The sequence below is a fragment of the Argopecten irradians genome, chromosome 7 (genome assembly GCF_041381155.1).
Source record: "Argopecten irradians isolate NY chromosome 7, Ai_NY, whole genome shotgun sequence".
In the NCBI taxonomy this organism is placed as follows: Eukaryota; Metazoa; Mollusca; class Bivalvia; order Pectinida; family Pectinidae; genus Argopecten; species Argopecten irradians.
In genome coordinates this window covers 31,066,701-31,092,386 of record NC_091140.1, presented here as the reverse complement: position 1 = coordinate 31,092,386, position 25,686 = coordinate 31,066,701, and the positions used below count along the sequence as shown (strand labels likewise).

Sequence of the window (25,686 nt, the reverse complement as noted above, 5' to 3'; positions counted from 1 at the left end):
GTGGACAGTGTGTGAAGGGGGAGGGGGAGAGTGTAGTTGGTGGTTTCATTCAATTTGTAGATATATATAGCTATGTACTTGGCTCTGGGAATGAGAACAACTTCTTGCAGATTATATTATATTTTCACATGTTAAAATTAAATAAGGATTTGAATAGGACCATTATACGAGTTATATTTGAACAGTACTGTGTTGACTTATGCTATAGTGTATTTGCTGAATGAAAAAAAAAATTGAAAGAACTTACCTCCTCAACGCCTAAAGTTGTGTTGGGAAACTTGGAACTGGAGTCGGAAGCCGATATGATGAGATTTGGGTCTGAATCCACCGAAAAACTCACTTTTTTCTCAGCCTGGCTGTTACTTTCGTTGTCAAGGTTACGAGCAATTGCATCATACATGTCCCTCCGTTTGTCGTCCGAATCTGAACTATTAGCACTTTTGTTCATCGCTTTCCTCTGTCTGTCTATCCGTTTAATGATACATATTACGAGGATAATCGCCATTGATAATACAATAGTTACACATGTGATTACGATGGCGATGACAAGGTTGTCGGGGTGGGAAGGCGTGTCAACTCCACCATCACCAAGGGTCGTGACAATGATGGTGAGATTTTGCATAGACGATCTCCTTGGCACCCCATTGTCTTCCACAAGAACGGTAAAAGTATAGGTTTGGATATCGGAGATCCCTAGGGGCTTGGCTAAGTAGATTTCACCAGTATTTTGGTCAATATAAAAAGGGTTTGTCAAGTCATCTTGTAAAATTGTATAGGATAGCTTAGAATTACCGCCAAGGTCAGGGTCGTAAGCTATGACCTTTGTGATCACATGGTCAGTTCCTGTATTGTAAACGATTTTAACGGTCTTATTATCGAATGTCGGGAAGACAATGATAGGACCGTTGTCGTTTATGTCTCCAACAAACACAGTCACATGGGAGGTGCTATTTTGAGACGGAGATCCAAGGTCGTAGGCGATTACACGAAAATTGTATCCATGGGGTTGTAATTCTCGGTTTAAAACCTGTGTTGTGTATATAGATCCATTGCTGTACACTATAAATGGAAAATTTCCTGATGTATCTAACGCTGGCAGCATTGTGAACTCAACAACTCCATTTTGACCTTCATCAGGGTCGGAAGCCTTCACGTTGCCAACATGAACACTGTCACTTAAATTCTCCCTCACTGAGAATGTGTACACTGTCTCCGAAAATTTGGGCCTATTATCATTTTCATCCAGAATAGTAACCCTTACAGAGGTGGTGCCAGTTTGTGGAGGGGTCCCCTTGTCGGTTGCAATGACACCAAATTCTACACGAGAGGAATTTTCACGGTCAAGGTGAGCGTTTACAAACACTTCACCTGTATCTGGGTCAATCGAGAATTTGTCATTATTTGTTGGAACGAGAGAATACACAATTTCTGAATTGATGCCTGCATCAAAATCATTTGCGGATACCTGGAGTAAAGTGGCTCCATACTGATTATTCTCAGTTATTTCAGGCAGATACAACTGCTGCGTAAATTTGGGAGCATGGTCATTTTCATCCAAAACTTTCACCTCAAACTCTGCCGTAGAATTAAGAGGTGGACTACCACCATCTTCACAAATGACCTTGACCTTATGTTTTTCTATGAGCTCCCTGTTCAGTTTTTTATGAACAACGACCTTGTACTCATTTGGCCCTATAGGATCCAAGGTGAAGTAATAGCTTTGAACACGACAAGTCACGTCACCATTAACTCCCCTGTCGTCGTCGGTTACACCAATATGAGCGACCGCGGCACCAGTGTTGGCATCTTCCGAGATTTTGGCTACGTCTGCGTTTGACAACAAGTTGATGTTGATCTCTGGCGGATCGTTGCTGGAATCCAGGATGCTGACGTATACAGTGGCCTGAGTGAAAAGTGGCTTTGTGGCATTATCCGTGGCTTCAATAAATATCTCGTAAACTTCACCGCGCTCGTACACAAGTGGGTGAACCAAACTTAGATCTCCTGTGATGTTGTCGATCGCGAAAAATGTATGGATAACGGAGAGTTGATGGGGACTGAGTCGGTAGAGGACTTGGCCGTTAGCACCAGAGTCAGCATCTGTGGCCTTGACCTTGAGGATAACATTGCCGACTGGTGTATCCTCAGCAATAGTGATATTGTAAACTGATTTAGTAAATTCTGGAGCATTATCATTTACATCAGTAACCCTAATATCCACTGTCATGGTACCCGTTCTCTGTTGAACAGCACCATCTATTGCCAACACATGTAATCGGTAAAAATTTCTGGTTTCGCTATCCAACTTTGAATCAATGATAATTTTCACTGAAGAACTTCCATCCACATATTTATCGAATTTCACAGAAAATGGCACATTTCTTTCCGAAATATTGTAACTTTGAATGGAATTTATAGAACTATCTCTGTCTACAGCGCCATCTATAGGTATAGATGAACCGACAACAAAAGCCTCGGATACTTCCAAGCTTGTCTTGTTCACAGTGAATGTTGGAGTATTATCGTTGATATCTAATAAGAAAACTTTCACTTTAATTTTCTTAAAGAATGTACTTTTACTTCCTTTAGCGATGACATCAATAGCTAGTTCACAAACTAAAGAAAATTCACAATGGTCGAGTGATTCCCTGTCAAGTTTCTGACTAGTAAACAGAGAGCTGGTCCGTTCATTGATATTGAAATATGATGCTGGCACTGTTGTTTGCGAAAGAATGCTATATTTCAACGTTTCGTAGTCGTCTAATTCAGTAGGTAAGAAATATGATGATAAATTAAAATCCTCACGAATATTTCCAATATAATAATTTGGGTACTCCTCTTCTGGAATCGGATAACTTAAATCCTGTCCGAAAATTGATGAAATCGTCAGAAATACACAAAACAGCACCAAGGGAAATTTAAATGACATTTTGTTGAAGTCATCTGGTCAGAAGAACTCCCTTGTACATGTATATCCTTGGCTGTAATTTCATTCCATGTTTTCCTGGCCCGCTGTCGCTCGTAGGTGGGGGTACTCCTGAAAAGACATGCTAAACATCAATATTGGTTTCTTACATTATCAAGCATGATTATCTACAAGCCTGACTAACACCTGTAAAATGGGCCTGACTCGGCCAACATTCACAATAAATGTCTTGTATGAAAACTTGTAATCCTTCCTATCAAACAAGGTGATCCATTTATAATGAGACTTTTTAGTAGCTAGAATCTGTTAAGTGTAAAAGTAAATGTTGATGCTAGTTGCGAGTTCAGGGGCTATACCTGTATACTGGCCGTTACATTTTTACCTGTACATAGAACATACCTGTACGGTACAGGTACATATATTCCCGTTGTTAATCCAGAAACCTTTCACTAGCTCACCTGTTCTCCCTATGTTTGTATTTACAACTAAGATTCTCTCTACCTGTGCAGGTGACCCACCCTCTCACTCGACGTCAGCCAATCAGAACGACCCATTGTGAAAATTAAAGGTAATTGACATCAGCGCTATTGATACCTCTCAGTTAAATGTAGTTTTCATGTCGGTATATGGTGACCTGATAGAAAGTGCCACTCATAACCGCATACACGTACCGAGACTATCGGCAAACCTCTAATGATTTTAACATTTAAATAGCGGTTTGAGCAAACCTGCCTGATCATTGTCATTAAAAGGCTTGAAAACTTATCCGGGAGTACATTTAGTAGATATCTGCCTGAAATTTGTCATATGTTTTCTTAATGTATTTCCCCCACTTCTGAAAAAAGACTATAATTGTATAACTACTTGAGTATAAATAGAATTTGTCGGATTATAACCTAAAGTTTCAAATAAAATTTTATAGCCACATCCGAATGAGCAAACATAAAAGATGTTTTTATAACGTATAAAAAAGTTCTTATTTCAAGAACAAACATTTCAAATTTTTTGAATAGATCAATGTTGTCATTTAATCATGAATGAATAGATGAAAATGTCAACTATTTTGAAAATGATGTTAATTTTACTTAAGGAGGAGTATTATATGTTGAAGAGTTTTTCTTGTTTATTTATTTTACAATTCAGTCAATAATCGTGTCTTAAGGACAATAGGTCTTATGTCAATATAATTATGTTGCTACAGGTAGCATATACAAACGGAAATATATTGAAATTGGAAATCACCTCGAAAACTCACTATATATACAAGTTTATTCATATTATGTGCTGTCAGATCAAGAATGAAAAAAAATAGGTCATTTATATCACTTAATCGAACAAGAAACTGAGCACTTTGTAGATAAGCAGGTATGTAATACAAATATGTATGAGTTATTTAATATTTCATAAGTCTATTATTTAATATTTCATAAGTCTAAGAAAATTAAATCTCAATTCATATCCTGTATAATACATTGTATCAAATAGAAAAGCTTTTTGAGATATTAATAGATATTTGAAAATGTAATTTCTTTTCTAAATTTTTTCTCTAGCTTGCAATTTTTTTTTGTACTGGGAAGGTAAAAATACTCTCGCATAATTAATGCATATGGTATTCGTTCGTGGCACCACCATTAGTTTCCATTTCACACGTAAAACGTCTCCTTATAAAACAGATACGATTGCGAACACTTTGAAAGTCTGGTCGTCAGGGGACGAGAGTGTTTGATATTGATCCTCGGTATATCATTTAGGTGTAATAACATAATAGTATTGTTTTTTGTTTGTCCTGCTAATGATCTCCACTGATGCTGAGAGTCGCATTCATGGAGATATGAACCATGTATCTCTGTTGTCATGAGTAATGTATATTGGTGCTAACCTGGTCTGACTCATTAGTGGTGATATTTAGCTCATTGGTAACATGTGTTCTCGACTGATAATTAATAACGTATATAATTGACCCGACAATGACCAGCATGCTGACAAATAGACTCGGGCTGTTTGTAGTTATATCGGGTGCAGGAGCTCGTAATTCAAGTCTAATTTACCCCTCCATCTGCGTCTGCGAACATTACAAATGTACATGCACCAAGCCTTTGATTTTCATGTTCACTGCAATTTGTACTTTGGAAGTCTGTGGTACAAATGTATATATGTCTATATATCTTCATACAAAAAAGAACAAATATCCTTTCTCTGTCTCCTTCGTTCCGACCTACAATACATAACATGTCTCTCAGTAAATGCTACATTATCGAAGCTACAAAATGTACATACCTATACAAAAGTGCTCAAGACACGTGAGGAGTTGGTCATGATTTTTTGTGTATAGCCACCAGCTACTACTAGACAGAAAACTGTTCAAATGACTTTTGGTATAACTATCAGTGGTAATGAACTAAACAGAAAACAACTTAGATAATTTCTACCTTGAATCAAGGTTGAGGATGCTGACATAAACTATTCCATCAAAATATTTTCAAAAGCAAATTTTTCATAACATTATCTCTTAATCCCATATTTTCCCATTGATAATGTTGTCAACATCACGATTTCAAATTTAAAATGCTCGAATTTGAAATTTCAGAATATTTGACTATATAGCATGCAATTTCAAATTCCCATTAAATTAGATTGGATTTAAAAAAATATATAATGTCTAAAAATATAGGTATATCATAATGGTAAAAAGTTCATAAATTTTCTAACTGAATTAATTAAGTAATTAAGCTTCATTAACGAACTGTCAAGATTGAATCAATATTTTTTATTGCATCATTCAAATAAGGATCATTATTTCAAATTATCATCAACCATAACTATTATGAAGTGTTGTAGGGATGTTAATTAATTGTCCTCATATTTCTGTCAAGGCAAGGGAAGTTTACACTCCAAGTTTATAACTAAATTTGTTTTATGATAATTTTGTCTTTACCTTGTATTGGACTATGTGACCTCCAGTTAATACAAGAGTATAACTTTCAGCCACACCTGAACATCAAACCTTAAGTGTATGATTAAAGGTCATTGAAATCACTTTGTACACCTTTGATAGGGCTTAATTACAACTACAACAGGTAAATACATTTACCTGGATATAATTACAGGTAGAAATTGGTAGATCGATTCAGCAGCTGCACCAGGTGTGATGTCGATTTCATGGCTAATAGCCTAAAACTAACTACCACTCTCCCCCCCCCTCCCCAAACCAACTCACATAGCCTCTAAAGCCATACTACTGAAAGGTGCTAAATATTTTATAGGTAAGTCATTAACAGTCTCATATAAAATGTAAATAACAATGGTAAATAAATACAGGTAACGCACACTCAGGTAAAACTTTTGGAGTGCCCAAACACATGAAAGCCAATACCTACAATTCACATGTAGAGGATTGTGAACCCAAAAAATCATTGATTTGATTAAAAGAAAAGACTATCTCAACGATAATTCAAATTTATTCTCTTTAAATATGTCATTGGTTTCATTTGTGTGAAAAATGTTTATATTATCATGGTAATTAAACTTTTGATTAACAAATTGATATCAAAATGAATTAAATGTACATAAGAACAGAAACATATATACTGCACATAATTTGTGGGATTTTTTTTTTTAAATATCAACAAGCTTTTCAAAAACTTCAACTTTTTAAAAAATCTAATTGTTTTGACCTGAGAAATAAGAATATGTTTTGCATCTAATAATGCAAATGATCCCTATTTCATTTATATTCTGCTATAAGACTATTTATAATGATGACCTCTACATTTCCCAAACTATGCATGCTGGCCACAGTCTAGCCAAACTGACCTCTGTACCTGTAAATGACCAGTGACCATGCTGTGGTCAGTCAGGTATGTCCAGCTAGTTTATTACAATAACCCCCTGCAGTTATGATAATGACATCATAGATCATGGTAATTGTATATTTAATTGTTTAGCCCCTGGGTAGATGATGTTAAGCTATGACAAGACAGTGTTGATACCTGATAGGTGTACTGTATATATATGTTGATATCAAAACTGGCTGAAAGCAAATTCAGTTTTTGAAGAATAAGATTGGGCTAATTTCACTGTTTGAATAAAATTGAATTAGGTTCATTGATACTTTATATTGTTTTTGAACTTTCAAGATTACAAAGTAATTTGGAAAATAATTTCCTTCATTTTAGTGAAACCAAGGACGTTTATGACTTATAAATCCTTGGTGAAACCCTACCAAATATGGAATTAATTAAATTGACTTGAAAGGTTAAACAACAATTAGTTGGGTCACATTTTTCACTAATGCTTCATACTAATTGTTTTGACATTTTCAAAGCACTTGTAAAACAGAAAATACAACAATAGCACTTCTCCAAAATTTGAAGATGCTGGTTTCAATCAAGATCAATTTGAGTTCACACATCATCAGCTGTATTAAATTGAATTACAAGTTCAGCTGGTCTGTTCTTTTATGTTTTCTAGTTCGTTGACCCGTTAACATTAAAACATGACCATAATAGGATTTTACGGAGTACATCTATCCATTTTCAAACTGTCACTAAAAGATTTCAAAACTCACATTTCCCATTTCCTAAACCTATATATTTTATATACTGTATCTACTGAATTCAAACGTTAGTAAACCTATATATTTTATATTCTGTATCTACTGAATTCAAACGTTAGCATTATAAATTCAGTTTAATGACATCGCATATATCGAAGTATATTTCTCACAGTATTTTGTAAAGTTGATGTTATTTCTAATCATTATTCTGTTTCAAAATTTCATAAAAACCCCAGCTTTTAAAGCCCGACTTCACTTCTTCAATAAACACCCTTCCGGCTTTACTGATTTGACCTTGCAAATTGCAACCGAGTTGTTCTTTTATCGCGAAACGTTGTCGTCATGTCTGAGCGAAAATGCATTTAACTGTCAACTTAAGATGAAAAATACTTAATGTACCAATCTAATCCTACATTTAAAGTGGTATTTACTTTTCTGAGAGAAAGAAAAATATCTGAATGGTTGTATTTTGTCTAAACGTGCTGAGAGAAAGACTTTGTGATCTCCGCGGGGAGGAAACACTCGGTAAGAATTTTGGACAACTCAAACTTGTAAGCGACTGTTTACAGTTTACACGAGACCAGATTAAAGTTTAAACTTTCCTTCTCAAGTTGACGTGTTTGTCAAAATTTACAAACAAATGTCTCCCATTTGTTGTCCGATTATCGTTCGTTCTGACCCTCCTGGATTGTGAAGAGATCAAATGTAATATCTTACCTTCTAACTTCGTCCGAGAAACACGAACGCCTTGAATTTAATCTCCAGTATTCTTATTTCCAATTATAAGTGATTAATTTCCCATTTCCATGTCATTTTTCTACCGCTCTGGCATGTGGTAGGTGTCGAAAGATAACGGCGGTTGACTGACAGCCGCTCGCGATCGCTCGCGGTGTACTGTTTTGGCTAAAGTCTATATCCTTATAATGCCTCTCGTATATATAATGTCCCATTAGTTTCATCGACTGTTTTTGATGGCTCAAGTCCATTCGGTCTATTCTTTCAGCTGGATAGAATTCTACTAAACGTCATAATCTTCGCCAGAAGATATCCATTACTATTTCCACAGAACATTTTCGTGTAGTTTATCGATTAAAGCATAATCGATGTCATCAATTATATCCCGTGGCATCATCTAACAGAATGAGAAATAAACACGACCGGTGTTGATTTCTATACAAGAAATCGTATCCCCCTGTTGACAAGACTCGGATGTCAGAAAACGAGGACTCCTTGTCGAATGTGACACATTCAATGGAAATCTCTAACCCTGATCAACTTTACCTCGCCACTTACCTTTATTTTAGCGAGATTTAGGTCAGAACCTTTTGAAGGGGGCTAATGAATTGACGCCCGAACAATGGACACTCCTTTTAGTACCTCCCATGGCGTTTTACAAATAGGAACTACATTAACGCGGGTATACAGCGACCCTTCTACACGAAATACTTACAAAACTAAAAATACACGTAATTTTTCGACCGAGTCACCATAATTACAATAGCAGTAACTAAGTGCGGAAAGAGTCTTTAAAAGGATTTGGGTGTTTGTATTTAGACATAGTAAAAAGGAACTTCATCAATACAGGTACATACATATGTAACAGCCCCTCCCTCCATCAACTCTCATCGATCCTCCCTCCATCAACTCTCATCGATCCTCCCTCCATCAACTCTCATCGATCAACTGTCCCCTATTACCCATAATATAGATAATTTTAGTTCGAGGGTGACAGTCAAACACGATTCATGCAAGTGACTATTACGCAACTGCGACCACTCTAAAAAAATAATAATAAACAACAACAAAAAATAAATTGCTTTAATCCGGACATTTTTTTTAAAGTGTGGAATTTCCCAGATGAAAATGTGATATTACTTCCATTTTCATTATCTGTATAATTTAAAACATCTCTGAAATTAAGTGCCATTACAAGAGCTATTCTCCGGCACTACAAATTGTCATATTTCCTCATTACACGAAATAAAGCCCCCCCCCCCCCTGTGGACAAACTGTGAACCTATTAATCGAGAGTGCCCCCTTCTTAATCGAGGAGGACGGGATTGAAAGAAATGTTTATTCGCACACTGCACTCTGGATCCCACAAATCAATTAAAACCTGCGTAAATGGAACTCTTCAGTAATTTCAATTTTTATTATGATAATAGATTTTCGTTATAAACAGCAGATTTTCATCAAGACAAGAGAAAAAAAAACCATCACAATTCACGCTATTTGGAGCTAACTTGTTGTTCGTGGCCGACAAAAGTGCAGAGAGAGCGAGATCGTCACTGCAGCAGGACTAAAGCTATTAACGTGACAAAAGTGCAACCCGTGTCCAAGTCATCATCGACTGGTCGACGACAAAATATCTCGCCAAGTCATACGAATTCTCACCATCGCTTATGTATTTGTAAATTTACACGCCAATGTTCGTGGACCAGCTCATCTGCTGTTAGAAGACGCTACCACGCAGATTTCCAAAAAAAATAATGTCTGAAAATTTGTGTGTAATATTAATTGCGATGACGAGAATTTTCACCATTTGTCGCCAGCTTGTATCAATGTGATGAATACCAACTAGCTAAAGTTAAAATATCACACCACGCATCGACGTATCACTTCAGAGTTGCTATTCAACATAGACAAACATGGAAACGAAATGGACGCAGCTTTTCTTTACAAAGGCAACCTCTTTCACATGCATAGCGGTAAAACCATGCACGCAGTCTTCACGACTTTCATTCTTCATTCTGAAAGATGCGATGATTCGGCGGCCCGTCCGGCCCCGTAACAATTGAACTTATTAAAAAGCCATCACCCAGTACTTACTTATACATTCCCCCCCTGATCGATTGAATAAGACAAAGGAGAGAGAAGTATGTCTTTGTTTTCTGACAATCGTGTACCGAAGATAGAGCCGTACTGTACTGTTAACGGTAGGGGCTGTAAATGCCAAGACGGCAAAAGTCTGGCGTAATCGGCAAATGGAGGGTCATTACTGGAGAAAGATCCCCTCATTGGTTACGTAAAGTACACCAATCATCTCGTGTAGGGCGTCATAATATGGGCGATCAATAAACTGATTATCTTCTCAGCGCCACTTGACGATCTGTCCAGTGGTTGACCACTGACGAGCCGGTCTCGGACTAGCCGACGAGCACGACCAGACGTCCGTAATGACTTGGCAAACAACTCCTGATGCTACTTCATCTTCAAGTTGTTTGTTTCCCAAAACGAGAGGATAATTTATTCTGACTGTTTGTGCTAATAGGTTTGCTCCTTAGAGAAGTCAAGAAGTGCTTTCAACAAACATTTGTTTTCGTTAATCCTGCCTGTTAAAGGGTCAATTCCATCTCTGTGATCAACCTTTTGACATAGGGGATACAATATATATGATACAGTTTATTGGGGTTATATCAAAGAATCTAGGTATACTGCTTCCCATTCATCTGTTAGCTTCATTGACTTCTGAAATAATTTTACACCGGTCACACGTGAACCTTCTTCAAAAAAGTATTATTTGAGATAATCATATCGCAATAACTAGAATTCGCGTCTTTTATTGGCCTTGGCAAAGAACAAACATTGTTACCCTAATTAGTGTAAAGACACCGTCTTTTTGTGGTCCGTGTCAGTTTCTAATCCATTAGGACCAAGACGTTGTCCTGTATAGGTCTGTATATAGTGCATGACAATCTGTATGTTACAAGTATCATTTATTGTGGCAAGGATCTAGTTGGCCACGAGAAACCTGGCTCTAGACCCTAAATTCTAGACAGGCTACAGACCCTAATTATTAAAAGTGTACACTGACCACGAGAAGCTAAGTCTAGACAGGCACTATAGACCTACTACACGGTCTACCTAACTGTACACTGACACGAGAAGCTAAGTCTAGACCTAACTGGACACTATAGACCTAGCTACACAGGCCTAGACCTAATGTACACTGACCACGAGAAGCTAAGTCTAGACAGGCACTATAGACCTACTACACGCCTAGACCAACACAGACAAAACAGTAGACGCACTATAGACCTACTACACGGCTAGACCCTAACTGTACACTGACCACGAGAAGCTAAGCTAACAGGCACTATAGACTACTCACGGTCTAGACCCTAACTGTACACTGACACGAGAAGCTAAGTCTAGACAGCACTATAGACCTACTACACGCCTAGACCCTAACTGTACACTGACCACGAGAAGCTAAGTCTAGACAGGCACTATAGAACCTGACCAACTAACTGACACGAAGCATAGCTAGACAGCAATAGACCTACTACACGCCTGACCCTAACTGTACACTGACCACGAGAGCTAAGTCTAGACAGGCACTATAGACCTACTACACGGTCCTAGACCCTAACTGTACACTGACCACGAGAAGCTAAGTCTAGACAGGCACTATAGACCTACTACACGGTCCTAGACCCTAACTGTACACTGACCACGAGAAGCTAAGTCTAGACAGGCACTATAGACCTACTACACGGTCCTAGACCCTAACTGTACACTGACCACGAGAAGCTAAGTCTAGACAGGCACTATAGACCTACTACACGGTCCTAGACCCTAACTGTACACTGACCACGAGAAGCTAAGTCTAGACAGGCACTATAGACCTACTACACGGTCCTAGACCCTAACTGTACACTGACCACGAGAAGCTAAGTCTAGACAGGCACTATAGACCTACTACACGGTCTAGACCCTAACTGTACACTGACCACGAGAAGCTAAGTCTAGACAGGCACTATAGACCTACTACACGGTCCTAGACCTAACTGTACACTGACCACGAGAAGCTAAGTCTAGACAGGCACTATAGACCTACTACACGGTCTTAGACCCTAAACTGTACACTGACCACGAGAAGCTAAGTCTAGACAGGCACTATAGACCTACTACACGGTCCTAGACCCTAACTGTACACTGACCACGAGAAGCTAAGTCTAGACAGGCACTATAGACCTACTACACGGTCCTAGACCCTAACTGTACACTGACCACGAGAAGCTAAGTTTGGAGAGGCACTATAGACCTATACTGCAGGCTGTAGACCCCAAAATCTTTACGATCTCATCCAATCTAGAATAAATAGTACCTGTTGTCTATTATTCTAGAATCTGATGGTGGCTAGTGTTTTTTATGAGACCCTGGTGGATACTTTGCGATAATTTATCTCCCCCTATTTTGTAACTAAAGTTAAGTCTTTGATAGATGGTAGATTATAGTGCTAAATTTAATTGACAAATTTTCTATTTATCTTTAGGACGAACGTGTAGTCCGGTACACAATATCGCTTGTTGCCCGACACTCCGCCACGACTGCACGGTATCAGAGAGCCCAATATTACCCCATTCTGTCGTAAGGTAGCGATGTAGCTCACCACTGTCGCTGACGGACCACTAAAACACAATATAGTTTTATCAAAGCCAGTTAATTTTGTGTAGAGATAGACCACAGGACTAGTCTTTAACACTGTAATCCTGTCTAATTTTACGTCAAGGACACGCTGTCCCCAGGAGATACTGTGATCTTTAGTTAAAACTCCACCGTGACCTCACAGAAAGCGGGAGTTTCCACATCTCTCTCACATAACTCTTCTAAAACCCTTTGATGCACGGGGATTTGATGATAATTCGAGTACAATGTTATCCAGAAATTGCGGATTTGGAGCAGTGCTTTTACCTGTAAGCTGGCAACGGGTATATGGGCTCCTACCATGGATCTACTGGTGGGATTTACGAGGAATCATAGTCACGTGTGACTGAGGATATGGTGACAACGAGTTCCCGGGGGTAACTAACTTACCGCCCCTCCTTTAAAGTTAATCAGCTGACACTGTACATATATATCAGGTATCATTTATAATGCTATCTTTCACACAAACTTGTTGGGTGTCGAAAACCTGATAATTAAAGATACGTCTCTGAAATAGGCTTCCAGTTTTCGATTAGAAGAAGTTCGGCGAAGATAACGATGTCGGGTATTAGCTGAGCAAACAAAAACGCTTTCATTTTTAATCTTCACCAATTTCTCTTTCATTGGGTTTCATTAAAGACGATAGATTAGAATGAAACCCTTTCCATTGAATCTATCGCCTTTAGCCAAAGTCTGACGCAGGTGCCCGGAAAATACGTAATGATCTTTCTCTTCCTGAAATCTGCCGGCTCAGACAACTTAAAGCCTTCACAAATTCCACATTATTGCCGTTTTTACTAGACTTAAAAGTCATAAAGTAGGTAAAATTGATTTCAACCTTAAACGTTAAATGCATTTTTTCGAAGAAAAATGGTTGCTTCCGGGAGCTTTTTTAACAAATGGGAAGCGCATTTTAAAAAAAAGGCAGGGATGTTTTTGATCTATAGCATACTTGGGGCAAAATGACACGGTATATCGGAAAAAAATCCTTCTTTGAAACCGTGTGGGTGTGTGCTTCCAATTCTACCAGTTAAGTAATATGGCAATTATTTTGAATTAGGTACATTATCGTTTCCTTCTAGACCTGTTTATTCTGCCTAAACACCATAGAAGCAGATATGGTTGACAAATTAGGAATGGGATTCAATTAAGAACAAATTAATGAAATCAGCCAGTATATCATCGCTTTGTTTGGAAGACATATCTATATGTATTTCGTTCTTTGATGCAGAAAATATCATGTGCTGACCAAGATTCGGGTTTGTGATTAAGAACTCAACACAGTACACATTTCCAAACTCCTGTAGTAGGTCAAGTAGTGCTGCCTTATATTAAATTCTAGGGGAAATAGTATATGTACTAGGTCACGATACGCGCATTTCCAGGTCAACCCATAAGGTCAATTGCATGTTGTTAAATGGTCACTCGAAAGTCAAAATAAGGTCGGAAAATACTATCACAATGCCAATTAAAGGTCAAAGAAATTGTCAATGACATACAATTTATAGATGCAATACTGTATACAATAATTGAAGCTAGATTGTTCTCTTCGCGATGGTTGTTGTGAATGTCAACTAACTATAATAGTGTTATATCTTTATATAAATATATCGGTGTATATAAACCCAGATGAAGATAACTTTGTTACATCATAACCTCTTTCCATGATGTCGATCATTGTTCCGTTATATTAATTTCAATATCAGAATAAAACTACTCCATTATGCTTCAAATTATGCAATAGCATGCAGACAAAGTAGTGACTTTGACATACTTCTAAAACAAGACAAGACGACATCAACATAGTTTGATAAATTGAGTTTTTACAATTTTAAGGTTGAAATATCTGTATAGAAGACGATATCAGATCAATGTCTCTGGCTGAGCAATACCAGACGCGGATGAAAGGCGTGCAGTTCTCAGTTATAAACCATGCCTTTCGTTTGTCCTGTTGTTGTGTTAAAATTGTTTGCACCTCGAAATTGCCACGAGAATTCAATTCCCAAAAGAAAAAAATGGGTTTTAAGATATTATTACAAAGGCCGCGTCGTGATAAGACAAACTTTCTCTTCTTGAAATAAACTCTCGCATTGTAAAGCCACATAGAACTCCGAGATATTCGTGTGACTTGAGATTATACGGACCCTTCAAACAGGTCTGTCACGAGATCTAGAGCTGTATACATATTCACATCTAGTATGGTAATCGGGGTGGAAAATGTCCATTGCCGATGTCTCGCGGTGCAATCTGTCAGAAATGTCTAAGACGTACTTTTATATCAATTAAAAAGACCCCGACACAAAGTCAAGCGTGTAAGGGACGGTCCATGCATATCTCCATCATGTTAACGTTTGTAAGACGTATGTACATAGGACGGCAATCAATATGTCGACAACGGGTTCCACGGGCAATCGTCGGACGAGGAATTTAATGTTGAATACGACTTATTGATAAAGTGTAGAGTTGATATTATTCATTCTTTAGAACACGATCTAAAGGAGAGTGTTAAGTAGTTGTTGACGGCCCGATAACTCCTTCCGATTCATTAGACCTGGTTCGATACCAGATTCTAAAGAGATTTTGAAACCTGCTCAAGAAAGCGTAAACTGTGTATACCGTTCGATAAATTAAACAGCGCTCACTTTTTGTTCGAGTCAAAGTAATAAACTGAAAACTAACCTATTGAGCGTGGTAAAACTCGTAATCTCATTTTTTTCTGCAAATGATTTTTTTGTTTGTCCCGGAGTTGCTGCGATACCGCGAATGACCATACAAAAGACATCTGCCCAGATCGGATTCCGTCGGCCGGGTTATGATATTTCTAATATTTTAATACGATGAATTATTTCTCTGCCAAAAATGTTACTCATTTCCGTTCTAATACCGGGGTAATTTCCGGTATAATGTGTTTTTGTGAGTCAGGTCATGTACATGCTGGTTACATAAACCTGAAATATTTATTTTACGATATACATGTAGTTAGTTGGCGATTTATCGCCTACTCGATTCCGCCTATTGCTTCATATTGCGATTTGCCATATACAAATGTAGGTTATTGGGTCGTAGTATCAGGAATAGGCGAGGATGGGAGAGGCGATCGGACGGAAATAGCCAGATAAGTACAGCCAAATGATCCCCGGACCTATTACGGAACTTGACCACTGCGTCTGAGGTGGGATCGCACACAATGTCGACGCGGGATAATTATCTGGAGCGGATGTCGAGATGTCCATCTTGGTATTGTATAGTGGTGGTTTATTGGTATGGTCTCGGACATTACACTCAGGTTTATCTACCCGGCTCGCATTACCAAAAGCACGGCCAGACAGCAATCCTTCATTTACTTATTTATTTCTTTTGTAAGTAAAAACCTCAAAACACTTCAGTGTATTTTCACTTTGCATTATCAGATAAAGAGCCGGTCATTTTATTTGTTATTTAGAGAACAAAACGATGAAACATCGGGTGAAGCTTTAACCGTACATCGGCGAAGATTTGAGTAATTCGTAGAATCCACAAAAACACTTTGTGTTTTTCTCTTTCTTCGTTGTGTTGAATAACGATTAAGGGATACCAGTGCTGAATACAACGGCTCAATAAAATATTACGTCTTTATTTTTTTAGTGGATCACATAAAAATGGATGTGCAATGACTTGAGTATAGCCTAACATCACATAACACTGACGAAATTCCGAACAATTAAGTACTCGGCCTGCCTCGCGTCATTTATATAACGTGTTTAATTGACAGTAATTTACTTATCTACCTGTAAATCGTTTATTTACATTCCGGCGTAATAGACGTGAGTTATCTGGTTCTGTCTGCGGTTTGGGGATTAACTTGGTAACATTTAGAAAAGCAAGGGGACTTTCAGACGAAAAACCACTTTGTGTTTTTAAGTGATTACTGGGTAACAATATACAAGTTTGTGGTGTTTTTTCTTCGCTAGATAGAGTAATTCTTGCACGCAAATGCCTAACTAATGACGCCATTGAAACGCTAATTGATAGTTCAGCCAAACTAAGGCGGGTAAAAAGGCCCTAAACGAGAAAATTACTGCTAGTGCGAAAATTCTATATTTAGAATACTAGTATAGGTTTTTCTTGAAGAGATCGTAAATCGCGACTCTCCTTTACTGAAACTAAGCTTAATCCATCAGCAGGTTGCTTGAGCGCTCCCCAACAAGTTCAAATAACAGGTAACCTTTCGACAAATTGTTTATGTCTGAAGCTACATTTTAAGAATAACTGGCTTGAAAGTCAAGTCATCTATAAAGACATTTATATACGACGTTTTTGACATTTCTTGCTTTTTGTAGTCGCTCTGCTAATAAGCGTGGCATTACCTACATTTATGAAATCCAAACTTCCCCATCTATCTCAATATCTCTAAAATCTTGCTCTCAACTTCTGTGGTTTTCAATGATCGTACCAAGTGTACCTATTACATATTATGTCCGCGCGTGACAAATTGACATACGACTTCTGGACACGCGCCATATGTATACTTATAAAATACATAGAAGTTCTCTGTTCGCGTGAGAATAGATGACTGGTGTGTATTTATTGTGACTTCAGACACACACAAAAACCGAAATTCAATTCCTTTTCAATTTCACTTTCCAGAAATGCTTGTTTTGAAATTATTTTTCGCAAGATTCATGACAGCATTGTACTTTGGCATTAGCCGCAGGACGGCGATGGTTGTCTCGGAGGTCCTCTAAATCATACAGTATACAAACGCATTAAAATATTTGTGAACTTTCAATTTATATTTCGATTAATTCTACAAAACCGTATGATACAGTTTTACATCTAGATCTTATTCATTCAGAGATATAATCTTCAATATCCAATATATCGAGTTTGTTACAACGACATTTTAATAGGGTTTGGAGAAAGACGCTTGTATCTCGCTGACTTAGCTAAAGATGGGTTTATAAGCATAGAAGGCTATGCTTAAATCATATAGCTAAAACATGGCATCGATTCCAACAGCTCCGGAAAAAACAAGCCTCCAGGGAAACGCCTTGCAAAACAATTTTCCTGATTTTCGTGGGCCACTCAGAAAATGGAGTATCAATTTGTTTCCAAGGAAAGTGCTTGCTTTCCTAGAAGTATAATTTGGCCTTATTAAGAGTTTTTTCCCCACTTACATCCTGTGGAAACATGCTATCATTTCAGTACCAATTTTTCTAAGATGAACGTTTTTTATGTTTTTGAGATCAGCTATGGAAATTTGGGACAGTTGTTTGGTAAGATGGACCGAAAAATGGAATCGATCGTAACTAATGAGGAAGATATGTGTTACAAACTGTAAACGTCAGGGAAGGATTTCTGAACCTTCCTCTCCGCTATCCACCATACTAAAACCTCACGTACATGTATCTGAGGAACGTTTAAAACCCACCCTTTATCTTTAAAATACTTAACGCCAACCTGGCCAAACTCTATAAAATCAAGATAAAATTCGAAACATCGACTTTGAAGTAAATACGAATCTCTGTTTGGGTACCGTTTTTCGTTTCTAAGATTAATACATGCCTATGAGTATACATGTGTAATTATTCATATTTCTATTGGAAACGTAAACCCATGGTTTCAGTATTAATAATGGAATACGACTATCAAATAATGATGATGCTTGATATTCTATTACTAGCTTTCCGACGGTAAATCGTCGTGGGTTCGGTGGCGTTTTTACACCGGAAACTTAGACTTTGCTTTACCAAAATATCCCAGAACAGCCATAAGTATTTATAAGAGGCAAGGAAACAACAACTTATTTGTATATCATCTTATACAATAAATCAATGCTGAAGTCCTATATTTTTGTTCACTGTATTTCATATGCCATAATGTGTTGTTATGGTTTCTCAAGTCATGCGCACGCGGGAGAAAGTCTGCAAGACCGACAACATATTGCTCCAATATTCATATTAAATTCATAGAAAAAACACAATTTGTCTGATCATCAGGGGGAAACAACTTTCTGTTGGTATTTGCCTTGAATCATTCATTTTAACGTAGCACAAGTCTGTCGTTAAATACACCATTGCTTACTGTACAAAGCCTGAACGACATAAGAGTTCCTTTGAAGCGTGCAGACAAATGTCGGAAGGAGTCTGGTCTCTGGCCTCTCAAAATCCCCACGTGTGAATTATTCAGATTTGAACGCCCATCAATAAAATGTAATTAATGTTCACGACATTGATGTGTGTGGTACAGAGACCATAGAGAGACTCCGCATTACGCTAACTTACTGCGAACTTTGTGACAAGGATTAATGTGTGAAAACTAGAGAGAATATCGAACGTATCATAAGATTGCATATCACATGAAGGTTACAGTATTGAAAGTCAATTATGATTTACATACACGGTTCAATAGAGATTCCTGTTTAATTTTGATTATTTCCTGATTTGAGGTTGTTCTTTCTTGGCAAGACAATATATTTCGAGCGCAACGGCTTCTTTATTGAGAAGCTTTCCGAACGACCTTGGATAAATCCCAAATAAGCCCTTCCCAGCGACGAGGACTCAGTGAAACCATATACTATGATTACTACAGGCGGTACACCAGTTAATTAGGAGTAATACAAATTAAGATATTTTTTGCGTTAAAAATTAATTAAGGTGACATTCTGTACCAATTTTACTGGGGTGAGAAATGACAGGTGGTTTCGAGCGGCTCTACAATTGTATTAGTTCTCAATGAAAGGGGCGGCCATAAGGTGTGCCTATTTGGGGCTAAAAGTGAGCGTGGCTTCTCAACAACCCCAAGTGTCCTATCAAAGGCTAGGGTGGAAGGAATGACACTTTTCACGGAAGAAATGACACTTTTCCTCCAACCCAATCCGTGACTTCACAATATGACAAGTGGCCCTTTAAAGGTGAGGATGGGGAAAATGACAAGTCGCCCCTCCAAACCGATCCGGGACTTTGCAATATCGAAAGGTATTCTTTCAAAGGAAGGATGGAATAAGTGACAGGTCCAACATCCAACTAAATCCTTCCCTTTCTCCTTCTCTACGTCAAATCCGAATGTGATGGAAAGTTGTTTTAGCTGAACATCAGGACACAAAAGTCTCCGACACGTTTTGATTAATGACTCCCCGTGCTGGTACTCCAGTGCTAGGGAGTTACACAGACCTAATCGTGTATTAATGAGGCTAGGGGTCGCTGCACGTGATCTAGGTGTAAAAAGGGCCTGTCATAGTCTTTTCAAACTAATACGAGAAAGTCAAACAACACAATTCACGGGCAATTAAGGAAATTACTATATAATTGGCTACTGTGTATCTTTTTCCTATTTTAGTAACAAACATTTCCTGTTATGAATAATAAATAAAGGATTACTTGACGACGCATATTTCCAAATTTTGACATTTCTTTATTTTCAACCATCAGTTTTATTTCGATTTGATCACGGTTCAATGCTTGAACATTGTGTATCAATGATGATAGTTGACACCTGTCAACGAAACACTCTCAACTCCCAAAGATCGCAAGTTTTCCTCTGAACTCCTCAACGTGAATTTAATGACTGTTTAAAAGCATGTTGACCAAAACACATCATATTCTTATACTACCGTATCACTGCTTGCTAAACGATCAGCGTTTGGTTTGTGAAGCAACAGGTTGGGGTTTCGATTAATTTCAAGGTACCTACATGTACATATAATTTATGTTTGTTTAAAAGCATGTTAACAAAAGATATCATATTATATTCTACAAGTAATACTACAGTAACATTGCTAACGATCACCAGTTTTGCTTGTGAAGCAATAGATCGAAGTTTCAATCACAGGTAACTGTTACACATATACATGTACACTTCTCAACTATCGGAGAATATCTTTTCAAATTCAATAGCTATATCAAATCAGCTCTCACGCCAACCCAGAGTCTTCATTGTGAAAAATATGGGGGTTCGTCTTTCAGTGTATGCTGTACGAGAAAATACAGTCTAAATGGCCCGGTTCTAAATTGAATTTAGACGAAAATGAAATAGCTTTAGACACTAAACAGTGTTAAAGTGTGACTCCGGGCTCCAGTGGAAAAGAACAGTGATGAACTCACATTTCGTTTCTTGAAATCGACATGATGATACGGGCTGTTTCTGATGTACTTGTTAGGGGAATGATCTATATTGGAAACAGTGGTTCGTCTGAAAGGGTCATAACCGTTTATAGGATTACAGACGTAACTTTGACTCACGAGAGGAGATAATCTGTACATAATTTGTCTACTTTTGAATGAAATGCTACAAAAAGAAAGTTAGGGAAAGACTGGCGACTGAGAGAGAAGGAGAGAGTGGGGGTAACGTTTAAAGAATAGCTCGGTAATGCATGTACTTATATCTACATTTTCACATGCAAGTGTTAAATTAGACGTTATGAGCAAAATCGTAATTGTCATGAAAAAATAACCAATTGATTAGCTAATAACACTGTTGAAATTGAAATTTCTGGTAGATTTACAATTACAGATATCAGATCTGTGACATGATATAGAACAATTAGATAAATTAGATAGGGATATAGATCAAACATATCAATACACCGTGTATAAAATAAAATGTTACATGGTAAAAATACATATTAGATGAATGAGTGAAAATAAATGTCAACTCACCGGAGTCCAGTCGGGAGGCAGTGGATTATGTGATAGTGATGATCTAAGATTTGGTCAGATGTCCTGTGTTGTCTATCACAACAAAAATTTCCCACTTGCTTACTTTCACTTTACTAAATGTTTATATGAGATTGTTTAGAATAAACGGGACGCATTGTGTGTAAAACTCGACCTGGCACGGATGTCACCGAGGGGGCGGTCAGTTTTACTTATGTCACTGGTCAAGTTTGGCCGAAATCGGCCGCGAGGTCCTTCGAGAACAAAACCAACCCCGAAACTTGTTATTCCTGACTGGTCGTTGGAGCGTGACGCTTCTAGTTACGACACCAACATGTCCAGTCTAATTTGACCATTACAATGGGTGGTCAGTATCGGCCGGACGATCGAAGATAATCATTAGATTGGGCCACCTTCTAATCAAAATAATTATTACCTGTACAGGTACTACTAATTGACATGCTATACCACTCAGGTGTAAGACTGACCACTCCGGACAATAGCGATGGTCAAGTCAACAGGTTTAGAATGGTCAAAATTAAACACCTTTTACATGCGAGATTCCTGTGGTGGACTCTATTTTACAGGTATTCGTCAGGTGTAACAATAGATAAGTATTACGGTATGCTAATTAAAATCATAATAAAGGCATTTTCATTTCATATATCTCCTAAAAGAATGAAAAAGTTACATCAGTCAATACCTGAGTATTTATGAGTAAAAATTAATACCCTTTAATCACATTACGTCAGAACGTAATCACAATTGCGTCACGAAAAGGGCATACCTCTTTTCATGTTCAATTTAAAACATAATTTGAATTGACACATGGGAATTACTTGAGTTGTCTGTGCACTAATATATACGTGTGTTTAGATGGTAATTAACAGTTAATTTATATACACCCTGATTATTTTGACCTCAATAGTGCACACTGAATAGATGATTTCTTAGAAACAACACGCAAGCCAAAAGTACTCGCAATTAAGCTTAGTCTATAGATTAAGAATAAGCGTTCCCGTTTTATATAGATGTAAAGTTTGAGTAAACATCCGTTTCACCTACAGTATGATATATAATGAAACGATTTAAATGTGTATGTTCAACATAACATATACTTATATCTTCAATAATTGTAGCATGATTACAAGTTTTCATAGTTAATGATCGGTCTCCGATGTAGCCTCAGATACATGCATTCATATAAACATCTAATTCTTAAAAAATCCAGCCGTTTGAGTATCGTTTACTGGCAGAAAATCTTCGACTCAGCCAGCAGTTTCATTAAAGTAGCCTTTCATTCCGCTAAACTAATTGATAGTTAAATGAAGATTCCGGAATTAATCGAGATATTCTAATTAAAACTGCTCTACGGAATTCATTGTTGATTTGTTCATTGAAAAACATGCGATTGAGATATTGTTAATTTGTCAAAAGGGGGAGGGACCATCAGTGCTCCCCGGCTTCAAGTGAACAATAATCACAGGGTGAATGGGAGGGGGAAGGGGCGAAAACTTATCAACACCAATGAAAACAATTTCCATTTTAAAGGAAATAAAACGCTAGTTTAGATATCTTTAAAGAAGACATGAAATTTACTGAGTGGATGAGAGCAGGTTGTGCAGGTCAAGCGTATGTTAAAACAGCGGGATATGTTTCAACGACCGGCATGACGGCAGGCTGGTCAAAGGGACCGGCCTAATTCAGGACAAACCTTCAATTTGACCAGTCTGAATGGGAGCTAACGGGTGTTGTATTTGTGCATATTGGTGAAATGACGCGGAATAAAAAGTCTGGCAAATGTACAAGCTGTTCGACAGGTGTTAAACATGCCGAAATGGCTGGAGCAGCACCACTTCCGGTCAAAATTAGATGCACCGTGGCGAATAAAAAGCGTTTGTTCAAACGCCAAGGCAATGCATCCTATAAAAAGCGGAAGTGAATACCCCATGGAGAAGATAATGAGTCTATTATAATAGATTTGTTTGAAATCGTCATATTAATAAATATTTGATTGCTATGATCAAAGGCAATTTGCTCAGCAGTAGATTGACTAAATACACTAAAGATCCATTAGTGTTTCACACGGAATCAAGCAAAGTACAATAGCTATAGCCTTGAATGCCCCCAGCATCAAACAGATTTAAGGTTATATACCACACGTCTGAATACCAGGTAATTTAATCAGTATAACCCGATTGTTATTAAGTGTCTCTAATGATATAATCCGCCAAAAGAATGTCGGAAGTTAAAATGTTAAAAGAACAAAAAGCAAATAACCGGATTATCTCATAATCTAATTTTAAATAATGTTCGTGATATAAAGCAGTGATATCGAATTATGAAATAATACAATTCGTCGTTTAAAAGTTACACAAGAGGTTTTAAACGTAGTCGGTTAAGTAGCTAGTCTAATGCGTGCGAAATATGTTCTATCTAATATCGGCACGGATGGCACGTATTATCCGGAAAGGCTGTCTCTTGATTGAAGTTAAAAGGTGCAGTCGCGTTTTTTTATTTATTTGAAAATCGATGACATTTTCAAAGGTTTTTTATTCAGCGGAAGGCACCGCTTTGACTGTTAATTCATCCGCTTGATCATTGTGTAATTCGCTTTATCATCTATATATAGAAATACGTGTGAAATTAAAAAGCGAAAGGAAGCCTACTCCGTGTAATTCTGTCGTATTCCTCGAAAAGAATTGACGAAGCACAGCAGTAAATTGTTTATCTAACTGGCCCTCATGTATATATTACCGAAGTAGATGTTAGAATTGGAGAAAATGGGCATCTGGAAGTTCTACACATTGAGTGTTGCTTAGATAAATTTAATTTGTCATTATAATTTTTCTCTTTTACATTTGATAGCATGGAAGGAGTGTCTGTTGAAAACTTGGTATTACTGTCGAAATGGGAGCTTAAAACCAGCACTGATGAAACAGAACATTTTAGGAACCAAATTGCACAGTAGGCTTCTGAAGGTACTTTGTCGTCATGATGCGACAATAAGGAACAATTTAGAAGCAAGCATGGCAAATCGAACAGTTCTACGAAACTACGGCTTAAACTCTGTTATTGCGTTAAGACGGGTGTCATGGGACACCTTAAGGCGATAGCGCACGGTGGATATAAGCTGAAAACATATTCCTTTCGCCTTAAAAATAGAGCGAATTCCCTTGTCAGCAGTGACTAGGGTTTAATGTTAGTGTTTCTGTTAGGTGTAGTTGTTACTTCTATGTTGTTACACTTGTTAATCACCGCGCGGATCCAGCGTAGGCCCACGAAGGGAAATATACAAAGTTACAAATATTCATAGCGGATAATGAAAACAGCATAAACTATCATATTACAATTTGAAATAGAAATTTCGAATACATTACATGGTACGTGTATATATAATATATATATATAGACTGACACGCACACTATCTGTAATAAAGAATTGCATTACAAATGTATTTACCATATGGATATAGATATACCCGAGAACGGCTTGTTATCATGATATTTTCTTATGGGGTATAGCAGATATCAAGTTCCCGCCATCTGTATTATGGCTGACATTGTTACAACGGTAGTTTCAAATTTATTTTTATTTAGTTACAAATTTCGTGCCGCTATCTATGTAAATTAGGGTATATAATTTGGTGATGAGGACATGAAATACGACGCCGAAGCCTTTGTGATCAGAGATCGGATAACACCATGGGAAAATTGTCCTGATATTATACAAGTCGGTGACGTCACAGTTACCCGGGTATGCAAATATACACGTATAACCTTTATGATAGTTGAATAGAATATTGTATTTTTTGTACATGTGGAAAATTCTACCTCTAACATCCCTTCTCCAAGTGTTTTCTCAAAGAAGATAAGCAGAAGACATGACTAATAAAAAGGGACCCTCTCATGTATCGTCTGCATGATTGTGCATTTTAGCGGGAAATTTAAACAGGAAATTTAAACAGTTCGGATTAATCCTTAAGTTTTACTTTAAAGCGTATTGCTTTCAGCATTGCTATTTCCCTCTGTTATGATCTCACGAATTTCATTATTTCTCCTATTTCTAGAGCTTAGATGAAAGATAACAACTAATAATTTTCTCCCAGCGTCCTGCTGTAGATTTTATAAACCATTATAGC

General features: G+C 37.5%; 1 protein-coding gene across 4 annotated transcripts in view; it reads right to left on the bottom strand.

Annotated features, from left to right (window-relative positions):
• The window catches only part of LOC138328127 (protocadherin gamma-A10-like), a 64,079-nt gene that overhangs the window by 21,484 nt on the left and 16,909 nt on the right, over positions 1–25,686 (bottom strand). Inside the window, exons 1-2 of one of the 4 annotated variants that reach the window (XM_069274767.1) lie at positions 3,326–3,482; positions 248–3,037 (exon numbers count right to left, since the gene is read on the bottom strand). In XM_069274767.1, the coding sequence (XP_069130868.1) occupies positions 248–2,929 (2,682 nt within the window). In that variant the 5' untranslated portion in view covers positions 2,930–3,037; positions 3,326–3,482. Of the gene's footprint in view, positions 1–247; positions 3,038–3,282; positions 3,483–25,686 lie in introns of those variants that run through there. The other 3 variants (XM_069274769.1, XM_069274771.1, XM_069274770.1) reach the window with 3 other exon arrangements.